This window comes from Zootermopsis nevadensis, unplaced genomic scaffold, assembly GCF_977971745.1.
Source record: "Zootermopsis nevadensis isolate Lab colony 2312 unplaced genomic scaffold, Znev_1.0 Znev_ptg000083l, whole genome shotgun sequence".
Lineage (NCBI taxonomy): Eukaryota > Metazoa > Arthropoda > Insecta > Blattodea > Termopsidae > Zootermopsis > Zootermopsis nevadensis.
The window spans coordinates 1495801-1507860 of record NW_028259214.1 but is presented as its reverse complement, the minus strand read 5'-3'; the positions used below and the strand labels follow the sequence as shown (position 1 = coordinate 1507860).

Below are 12060 nucleotides of genomic sequence, written 5' to 3'. Positions count from 1 at the left end.
ATTTTTGAATATATGGATGCACAAATAATGTATTTTTTTAATACATTGGTTTTCACTACTTTGGCCATTATAAAATAAATATATTTTGTAAAAGTGTGATGAATCTCGCGGGCCGGAAAAATGTTCAAGGCGGGCCACATGCGGCCCGCGGGTTGGCCACCCCTGCACTACAAGGTGGGCAAAGTTTTATGGTTAACATTGTTTAAGAAAATGATTACTCTTTAGTCTGAGAAGCATACTAAACACACACATAGCCTCGGAAAAATTCAAAGTTCCTGCATTATAATATAGCGGTACATATAGTTACCACTGAGATTTAAAATCCAAATTAAGTTCCTATGTTGTGATACGTGGCTCGATGTTTAATGTGCGTTCATTGTCAAAGCACCTTCTGCAGGGTAGGACGAATTAGAAAAACCACTTTTGAACAAGATTAATTTTATTACCACCGGGTACCATTGACGTAGCACGTTGTGCGCTGGTTCCTTTAATACAGCACACCATCTAGTACCGACAAATGCAACACATCATTCAGGTTCGAGTCTGTGCCATTTCATCGAAAAATCAAATTAACCAAACAGATGATTAATATTTTTCATTACATATGTTTACCAACCACTTAAAAGTGTTTAATATTCAGTCACTTTTTTAGGCGTTGTTTGAACAAAGTGTATAAAATCAATCAGGCCTCTAAACTTTATTTCACATCGAGCTCAAATCTAATTTTTATCGCTTAAAATAAATAATTTACACTTTTATCACCCTAAAAATACATTCAACACTGAGGTCCTATATAATATTTCTGAACAGTATAGCTATTATAACGAACCCCCAATCCAGATAAGAGCCTCAATCAACTGCCCGGATTATTTATTCAATTACCAATATAAAGTAACATAGAAGCATATTGTGCGAAAAGATGTAAACTGATCTTTATTGTTTGTAATTTTTATCTGTCACTGTTCGCTAAAGAACCACGATACAAATGTTACAGACTAATCTTCTATTTTGAATTCAGTTAAATTAATCATAAATCATGTGAATGACAAGCTTGTCGCACTGAACTACGCTTATGGTTCAACATTCTTAACATGGCTTTCAACTATAACACGACGACCAAACAAGCTATCCACTAAACACCACCACTGGGTTACCTCCACCTGAATTTAGTTTCCGAGTGTCCCGTAAGACAGTAAACACACAGCAGCACAGTCTTCATATCAACGACATATAAGCGCATCACAGGACAATAGCATCTACATGAGAAAATAAAGAATGGCTTTGTGGGTGTAATAGGATATAAAGACAGTTATAGCAAGGGATCATAAGGGCGTGTGATATGGCATGACTCAGGTATGTTGTGCTGTGTTATATGTAATGACAAAGACTCACGCAACCAAGCCACCGTGAATTCTTCGCCTTTTACACAATGTTCAAAAACAGAAGAAAAGAGTTATCTAGTTGCGGGCCTACAACATGCAGAGATTGGTAACATGGTTATTTCTTGTCACCGTTGGTAGTACTCATTCGTTACAGTTCGGCGTATCGAGTAGTGTTTACAAGTTAGACAACACTTCCAATCACTCTTCGTAAATAATTCTAAGTGTAGGTAAATATTTAGTTTTTACTGTAGAGAAACTTTCAGAACTCCCTGTATTACCTTCGAACCATTTAGAGAGTGAAAAGTTGGAAGCCCAAAGCCATTCTCTTAACAGGATAACCTCTTGACAGTGTCATTCTTCTGCACTTTCATGGCTTAAATCTCTTTAAATTTAATCTGCAAAGCTATACTCTGCAAAGGGGGAAAAAAAAAATAGGACAAGGAAATTCTATCAAGGTGAAAAATTTACATGGAACGGTGTTAAAAGCCTATCTAAACAAACGATGCCCGGATCATAAGCGAAGGATATTGAAAGATACACAACACGAATTGTAGGGAACACTTACTTAATGTATGCCTCAGTACGTTTCGTGCGCATGCGCTAATCTTGAGGTTGTTTTTGTCTAGGCAGTTACTGTAATCATGTTTTCAAGAACCACAAATCCCTATAATTCTTCTTAGCCAACATATATTTTCCAAAATATTACGTGTTCATGACAAAAGACGGGCGCTTGTCCGAAACACGTAATTATTCGATAACACGTAGTGTAAAAAAAAGTGACTGGCGAAAATACACACCGGGTCTCTACACTAGACAGAAATGGCAAACATGCATCAGAACTGAGTGAGTGCGCGGTGGAAACATCTCTGAACTCTGACGCAGCCTTGAAATGGAACTTGCAGAGAATCTACACACAGCAACCGACGGTAAGCGCATTTTCCAAGCCCTCAGTGAACACGTGTAAATGGGTTTGCCAGACTATTCGTAACACAAGAATCGGATACGTCGCAACTCGTGTCACGACCCGATACTAATGCAACGTTAATCAGTGGCGTAATTAGTCACCATTTTGTCCTCCGGCTGTTAGTCAAAGCACACCACAGCCATTATCCAACATTCTATGGAGAAAAAAATATTACAACCACGGGTTAACGCATGCCAGAAACAAGAACAAATAAAGATTAGTTTCGCTGTGTAATAGTAATAAAAGTGATATGATTAATACGTACCAAATTAATGGTTACTTTCAGCTATAATTTAGCATAAAAGAGGCCTTGGGATATGTATTTCAATAACAGTTAATAATAACTCGTATAATGGCTGTTATTCAGTAATAAATTGATGAAAAACGTGGTTGTAGAACAAAGGAAAATATCTGACAGAGAATCACATAAAAGAACGCAAAACGAGAGCAAGCGATACTTTTATTGGTTGTCAAATATCATTAAACTTATCAACTACACAAGTTATTTATGCAGGAGTACAGTGTACAAATTTAAGTCACGCATCCAACTACATGCAGGGAACCACTAGAAATGGGAATGATCAAAATGACAAACCAAGGATTGTCCAAAAACACAGCACGGCACTAATGTATTAACTGAGAGAACAATGCCCAATAATATAAAAATGATATAATTTATGTTTGTGTGAGTAAGTATATCACCTGACGTGTGTAAGCGCTAAGGACTTATGTTGTATTATTCAGATCAGCTCACAAAGATGTGGGCGGAATATATGGTTTCCTGATGATAGACGTTAGTTATGGCTATACGTATTCAATGGTCCCCACACACACACACACTTTCAACATTCCTAGAGATGGATGTTTTTAAAATGTATTCTTCCTTGTAGAGCGAAAGACAATGGTTTTGTATGGGTGTGGAGTTTCTTGTGCACCCTGAGGGAAGAACACAGATTTAAGCTGTCTGAGAAGAAAGTTCTGAGAAGAATTTTTGGTCCTATGAACTAAGAAACAACCGGATATCATGCGGAGCTCCATAACTTATGCTCTTTACCAAATATTAATTGGGTAATCAAATCAAACAAGACGAGGGCAATGTTTATAATACATTTGATGAAAATCAGTTCAAAATTAAAATGGAACACATAGACTTACACAGACAGAATGGTGATCTCATTACCCACATTCTTCCTTGAAAAGGAAAGTTGTATAAAAAATGTTTTAATCACATTTTTCCGGGCAACAAACAAACAAACAAACAAATATTAAACATCTAAACCAACCGTAGTAAATTTCAGTTCTATCGTCTTTAAAACAGAACCTCTGTATCAATTAAAATTAGAACAAGCAAATTCAGTGGCTCTCTGAAATACTGCAATTATCACGTGGAACACGCAGTACTAACCGGAGATTCAATCCGGAAACTCTCCTGTCGTTAAGAATGTCCTGTGTAGTCACATCATCCAAACTCTCAGTAAGACAAACAAACAAACACTCATCTCCTGCCGGGTCCATGTCGTCAACTGCACTGTAGACGTAATCTGATAAAAGAGCTACAACGGATGAAAGATCTAGTTACGGTCCGTCGCCAAAGTAACAAAATGTTTCAATGCTGTCGCTTCGGTTTCCAGATTCCAATAAAGTTTTTACTACACAAACCGGTACTGATACTTCAAATTTAAATACTTGTCTGAATAATAACAAAACAATTGTGTGACTAACAAATAAGCTGACTATTACAAGACTAGTCACGTGCCGGGTCAGAAATAAAGCTTGCGACTCCAAGACGGGGGGCAAAATTACGTGCTGCTAAGTACGGGCTATCGCACACCTCGTCAACCACAAAACAGCTCGGAGTCATCCGATATTTATCATTTGCCTCCGTAAGAGAGGGATCCAAGTACAGAGAGCTCACATTATGTATCGAGACAGAAAAAACAAAAGAACTACATACTTCCAAATAATAATAATAATAATCCGTGGCGTACAGCCCTCTGAGAGCCAAGGCCGACTAGCTGGCGTTCACATGCCTAAGCAGAGGTAAACGATCAACCAACCAGACGCAGGGTGACGTGTGGTCAGCACGACGAACCCCCAGCCATTGCTAGCTTTCATGACCGGATTGTAGCTCCCCAATTTCCTCACGATGCTGGGTTGGCACCGGTCCCATACACTGACGAAAGCTCATGAGAAATTTCTTTCCCCGAGACTCGAACCAGCGAGCATTCCGTATCGCCAGTCCGAAGCAAGATGCCTCAGACCGCGCGGTTAATGTAATATGTATAAACTAACGTGAAGAAACTCTTTTCAGGTATAAAGTAATAACAGACAAGATATTAAATCTGTTCACTTATTAGAAAAAATAATCCTATATTGTCTTAAATATAATTCATCCAGTACTTTACACAATTAAATGACAGAGTGAAATTAGGTTTTTGATATTCCACTGCAAGCAATTACTGTTAATAAAATATAGCGAGAAAAGATTATGAGCTACCTTTCCTCATATCATGACGTTAATTATTCAATTAATGCCCTATCATTTCATTCACCAATTACAATTTTATAAACATACGCGTGTTGAAAGCCAGCTTGACTTCGCGTTTCCGCGGTGAGAAACCAACACAAAGCAACATGATACATTACAAATGTGTTTTGTGTGTTATAATATAAAAAAATATATCCAAAATAAGCATTTTACACTGTCAATTGAAAAGTCAAGTTTTTGTTAATATTAAATAAATATTTACATTTTAAAAACTGGAACTCTTTAATGGAAACAATGTAATTCAAGCAACACCAGGTTTGAACATTTGAACTGTATTCCAATTAGCATTGTCTGCGATCGTGTTCTTCCGTAAAATGAGGACAAGAAGATAATTTATTTCACATCTTATAAAGCAGACAAAATATGAAAGGAAAGAATTGTAACATTCTATAGAGTTATTTAGACTATTCGTCTTGTCAGTCGAAATAACGCGAGCTAAAGATGTAGAGGCCAATTATAAAAAAAATATAATCTGGAAAAAGCACAAAACTTTCAGAACGGCAAGTCTGAAGTCGACTAAAATATTATATTTTAATAACGACAGTCATTTCTTCCTATTTGGTTACTTACCTGGAACCTAATTAGTATAACAATAGACCAATGCCATATATTTTTCAATAGTCTTATGAAAACTTCATTTCTTACTGTGCCCCGGTGGGTATCTGTCGGCATTAAGTTACGTCACCCCTTGTAATCGTGTCTTCCTCCTAACGTGGGCTGGATTTACTTTATGTAATTGTAGGGGAGAGCTGGGTAAAACAGGTCGCCTGGCTTAGAAACTGCTGCTCCCTTGTGAATTGCAGGCGAACTTCTCAAAGAGAGGAGGGTAACTCGGTATTTAGAAAGAATCAACGAAGGACATCTTATTATTCGTAACTACTTGGAAGAAAGTTGTTTTCAACAGTTTCTATTCATATCTTTGGTTCATCTGATTCTCACTTGACTTCTGTATCAAAGAAACAATTTGGTTTCTTATTGATGGAGGCAGTAACTCTGTAACCTTGCAAGATTACACGGTGCAACATCCTCGAAGAAGCTAGTCATTTTCATTTTAATTTCTTCGAGTGCGAGCTTTAACACTGGGAGCCAAATGACTGAGCCCCGCGGCTATAAGGAACTGCAGCGAACCTAGGATAAAACCCTGCAACTAGAACACAGCACAACAAGGCCCGGTGACGGAACCGAAATGACGCCCTGGACGTGGGGTTGTTAACCCGTGGTCCGCCTACGTGTTTTGTACGGCCAGTGTACATATTTGTAATATTCTATCACTCTACGATCCAAAATAGTTACCTACATCAGAAAACACTCTTTATTGATATCGTAAATAAATAACAGCAGGTCTACTTATAACTGTGAGCGACTGTACAGATTGTCGAACGTCAAATCAAAAACTAAGTACAGGTAGTATGGCGTCTGACAAACAACTGGAGGGTTGAATGCAAATAGAAAAAGAAACACTGATACTCAAAAAGTATTCAAACTAAAGCAGTGCCTGGTATGTAATGACGGCAGATTACAATTTTACCTGTTGTCCTTCCTGATTCCTGAATAGTATTTGACGTTCTTTGTAATCTCTGAGAATCTGATTCCGAATCTGGAATAAAGAATTCTGTTTCATGTAAGGTTTTCGTGAAATAAGTAATTTCAATTTCTAATGTTTAGGAATTCAACCACTTTTACATACTGTAACGTTATTCAGATGATACAGAAAAACATCAAAATTTTCTTTACTTCCATTTTAAGCAACATTGAACATATGAATGGGAAAATAAACCTGTAAAAATTGTTCCGGTTCCACACTGTGTAACAGAAACAGAAAATAACACTTATATTTAACGTGTTCGAAACTTTTTTTTCCACTTGATTTCCCCTTATAAGCTCCCTTTTCAAGTGTTCAAGCAACACTGATCCAAAGATAGCTGTCTTCGGACTCATCGCCGTGAAAAACTCAAACCCTTCAACACTGATCCATCTATTCGAAATCCATTTCCCCTGGTAGCGATTTTCCATGGTAGAATTCCGATAAACACTGAGTAACATGTGAATTTGTTTAAACCACATATCCTAACTTAATGTCGTTTTTAATAAACTGTCATGGCGCTGTACTCGTTGGGAGTCTGAAAAGGGTTAAGAATCGCCAGGCGCAATTATGAGAAACGAAATATATAAATCAAGGGTGTTTCACAATAGGGTACTGAGGGTACCGTCACGTCGAGACGGCTAGAAAAATCCACAGTTAACCGACACGAATATATCACCTCAGTCAGGCTAAGACGACTGTCACCTGGGTTGCAGGAGAAAAGTTTCGACCTAGGCAATGCGGAAGAGCATCTGGACTTTATTAAAAAATATAATTCTTCAACTCTCATAACGTAGCGTTTTAACGAATAAGTTCAACATGATAAATTTTATCCACAGATTTACTGTCATCAGACTTCTGCTTGGGTCAACACTATCATTGTCAAGAGTTTTATCCTGATGAACAAACAAGAGTCCGGTAGAAATCTGCCAACGTTTCAGAGATGCTTGCTGCCTCTATCATCAGGGCAAGGACTCCTGAAACATCGGTAAACTTCTACCAAACTACACGCCGCAACGACCCAGAAAGACAGCCATCTTCAATCTACATTTGATCTGTGGGTATGAAACAAGATCATCACGCTCTGCGCCATATCAGATGAACGTGAGTTCGCATTACTTTCCCACCTTTTGTCAGTATAAAGACTCTTGCTATAGTCAGGACAGAACGTCCGGTGTTCGATTTCGGACAGGACAGGATTTCTATCTTCCCGCCACGTCCAGACCGGTTTCCTATACAGTAGGTACCGGGGTTCTAGCCGGGGTGTGAAGCTAACCATCTTGTACCCAGAATAAAAATTCATGGAGAAACATTTTTGTTATTTATTGTCTTTCTACTAGAACATGAGAATTTTGAATAAGCCCCCTTATCAGAAACATACGTCTTTCGTGTATAAATCAATGCTGTAGGTAGTATCTCCATACTGACAGAATATTTCAAGTTTTCTTGCGTTCAGAGATTTCTAAGGAACAGCTCCATACAAACTCCACTCTTTCATATTAAACGATTAATCACTTGTGTACTTAACAGAAAGTCTCAAGTCTACAAGCCAATTACTGCTGGTAGACAATTATGAAGACAGATGACACGATTGCTTTTAATTTTGTCTAGATACCGACGTCCTCGTCTAATAAAGAACACGACTTTCAACCGACCACATAACGATTCTACATACCTGTAAGGCAAGAAAAAGAATTTACATAATATTCTCTGTCTTAATAAATGCAGAACACGTGTACTAGCAAAGACCAAGTGAATGGATGGTAGTAAGTACTTCAACTTGAGACGAAAGTGCTTCAACGACATTTTAATACGCCTAAGGCTTACGTTGAAAACAGCTCTCACATTTCTCAGAAACTCTTCAACCTAAATGTTATTAAGTATACGTAATATGTAATTTACCTGAAACAATCCAATGAAGCGGGGTTTATATTGAACAGCTAACAATCACTCAGCTGGTTAAAAGAATTCTAGACCTTTATAAAACCCGATGGTTCATTACAGTGTCCACAAGACCCCGACACTGATCCAAATTCTGAATCCAGTCCACATCTTTACATTCTATTTCCTAAGATCCATTTTAGTATTATCTCCCCATCTACGACTAGGTCGACTTCATTCAGATTTCCTGACTAAAAGTTTCTACACATTTCTCACATCACTCTTAAGCTTAGTTTTCTCTGCGTTTACTTCTATACCAACTTCTTTAAAAGCATCTAACAACGATTCTACATTTTTATTACTGATATATACGTTCTCAGGGGAAAAATCCATCATCGGCATACAAACTCTTCGTTTCCTATTCTAAACCATTCTGAATAGGAAATTTCATCAGACGTGTTTAAATATGCGGAATACACTTTTGATTTACAAACATTTTAAAGAGTCCATCCAGCTTAATTGGTTCACGGAATTCAATAATAGAATAAAATAGAACACTTCCCTCATAACTAAATCAAACGTTTATCCAAAGTCTACATAAATGGCTTATGTTGAGTTTAATGAGTAGTAAGTCTACATCACATTCAATATGAATATCTTTTGGGTCGCTGTGCTGTGTAGTCTGGTAGAAGTTCACCGACGTTTCAGAAGTACCTGCTGCTTCCAACATAAGAACTCCCTGATGATGGAAGCAGCAAGTACCTCCGAAACCTTCTATCATACTTCACGGTAAATAACCTTGAAGACAGCAAAGTTCATACACGTCGCCGTGAGAACCAAAAATCTCACACAATAAGAATGTGGGATAGTATGAAATACAATTGAGATCCAGGATAAGTACACACAAACATTCTACCTGACTAAAAGGCCAAATTAATTCAAAACACGCACTTGACCGGATGCAAGGGCAATTCCAGTCAGACTATTCGTCTCCTGGCTTCCGGTAATCAAAGACTATAGGCCTAAGTTTACCTGAAAACTATCGATACACGTATGAAAAAAAATAAAATTACAACGAATTCTAAATTAAAATCCAGACGTGTGTAACCGGGGGGCTCACACAAGCCCGTTGATAATTTTGTTCATTTTATCTGACCCCTTGGCACAGAAAATATAAGATACCTAGGCGATACATCAGTATCAAAATATCGATACACATATATCCACATATCGATATATTTGCCTGTCCCTTCTTCAAAATTCCAAAATGAATAAGAAAATACAGTAAGCCCCTTGTTAAACTGGAGTCACACCGCTGATCAAATCATATTTAAAAACATTCCTAAACTTTGAGACTCTAACTTTATATTCTATCCATACACAAGACTAGACGTTAATCTTTAAAGGGAATGTTTGACTAAAAATGCCTGTTTCCGTATGTGATGAGAATTAGATGTTCTTGAGGTACGTTGTGAGTGTTGTGAGTATTGTGGGTGAAGGATATATTTTCTGAACCCCAAATATGCATGAAATTTAAACTGTTCAGCCTATCTGAAATGTAGCAAGCTAATATAATTATTTTTAATTCTCGTAAGTGTTAGACTGAGTCTACCACCTCCATGGGGCAGCGTCCTCCTAGAGAAGCTAATACTCACAAGCTCGTCAAAAAATTTCCCGCCTTATTCAGTTTTAAGTTTTATGAAACAATTCACAACAGATCAGATCAGAAACCTAAGCCAGATAAATCTTGTCCAAACCCTCATATATTATATCCTTAATATCAATTTAATTATTAACTTCACACCTATAACACATATCACACATGGTATTGTACCTTCAGGTTTCCCGAATAAATACTTTACTTGCTACATTCCGCGCCAATCATGTCATCGCCATAATATTATTTGGTAAATGTACAAATTATGTACCTCAGAGGATGATTTTAGGTTCTCACGGAGTATAGTACAAAGATGGCTGTCTTGTGGGTTGTAGCACCGTGTAGTCTGGTAGAAGTTAAACAACGTTTTAGAGGTCAATCGGCATCACCATTATCAGGAAGATCGCCCTGTTGATGCAGGCAGTAAGGACTTCTGGCTTGAAGCTTCGATGATGCGTACCTGCAGTTAAAACTTTATGACTGTAAACCAGTAACAATAAAGGCAGCATGTGTGTCAGCCAAGGTATCCGTCCAGGTCCGTGGCGCTTTTAAACACTCAGTACCAAAGTAAGTTTTTAAAATGAGGCGTTTTTTGGCTCTCACACTCAACTCTTACAGCCGCGATTAATTTGTGCAGGAAACGATGAAGCGCGACTGATTTGACTGCTACAAGAATGATCAATTACGAAAAAATATTTTAATATTTTTGCAGAGGATTGTTATGGACGGTTGTTTGCTGTGCAAATATCGGTTTAAGCAGACTTTAACAATTAAGGCACGAAACATGACGTCACCTATCTCGACTCAGTTCATGTGACCTCATAGTGGCTTCAGATGTTACAGGAAACGACGCGGGGCCTTCATTCTGAAAACTGCGTGCATCAAATCTAATGGCTCTACACAATTTGCCCCGACATTGCCTTTCCATCGTATTTGATCTCTGAAAAGGAGGATACGGCTTGATAATTCATTTACAAACGAGCCTTATACTTAAATCTACTGAGAATTTTTGCAGCCAAAGCTTTGCTCCAATCAGGCAATTGACTGACAGTTCAGTGAATGACAGCTTTACCAAGAGAAACTGCAGCTTAAGTTCTGGTCCATACTTTATTCGTTCTCTGCGAAACTTTATAGCCTACATAACAAATTAACTGACCTTCTTTCATTGTTTCACACAACTAACCTTACTTCAGACTGTAAAGGATTCTGCGAAACGAATGACTTCAAAACATAAAAATAACGTAAAATATAAAAAGAGAAGAAATAACTTTTCTCATTTCCAAAAGTGTCATGAAATCTGCGACATGATTAATGACTGCAAATTAAGTTCAAAAATGATGCAGACTTCCGTAAGATGAAGTAGAAACGGTGAAGCACAGTGAAGGCAGATAACTTTCTTTCCAAAAGCCTCTGAGGCATATAAAAGGATCTGCTCAGGGCTAAATGTAATTAAAGGAAGGCTTTTGATAGTGCTAAGTCCTCTCCCAGGAATTTAAGGAGAAACGAGTTCTGCAAAAGTGCAAAAATAAAAAAAAAGTACTGACAGTGAGTACTTGTACCACAGCGTGTACAGGAATCTAATAAAAAAATTACAAAATCAATTATAATGTAATAATAATTGAAACCAATTCTAATTTATGTTTTTGGTTGCAAGTACAGTGCGGACTATTTGTTCCTCTAGTAGACTCAAAGGTATCTCTGTGCTTAATTAAACACCAAATCATAAGGATGTATGGAAAAGTGGCGGCAAAGGTCCATGTATTCTTAACGTTCGTACTAGACAGTCGCCTTCACACTCTGGCGACTCTACCCAAAATAAAAGATCCCCAAATACCCGTTGAAGTCCCAAAGTCGGCATGGACTCGGTAAAAAATTACGCGCCATGTAAACGCACAGGGGAGAGGTGGTATCGCTTCTACTCATTCTTGACGTCGGCACTAGATAAGGGTGAGTGGTTAGGGTCACGCCCCGGCCGAGCTCTACCCCCGGGAAGGGACCCTGGTACCTATTGGATAGGAGGATGGGTGAGCCCCAGAGCCGGTCTGA

The 12060-nt window shown here is 38.0% G+C and overlaps 1 protein-coding gene across 7 annotated transcripts in view; it reads right to left on the bottom strand.

Annotated features, from left to right (window-relative positions):
• Positions 1-2788: 2788 nt before the first annotated feature.
• The window catches only part of LOC147870937 (uncharacterized), a 146046-nt gene continuing 136774 nt past the window's right edge, over positions 2789-12060 (bottom strand). Inside the window, exons 4-5 of one of the 7 annotated variants that reach the window (XR_015533045.1) lie at positions 9129-10474; positions 6189-9071 (exon numbers count right to left, since the gene is read on the bottom strand). Coding sequence is in view for 3 of the 7 variants with exons in the window: in XM_087341703.1 (XP_087197829.1) it covers positions 6411-6491 (81 nt within the window). In the remaining 4 variants the exon portion in view is untranslated. Of the gene's footprint in view, positions 3283-6188; positions 10475-12060 lie in introns of those variants that run through there. The other 6 variants (XR_015533046.1, XM_087341704.1, XM_087341705.1 and 3 more) reach the window with 6 other exon arrangements.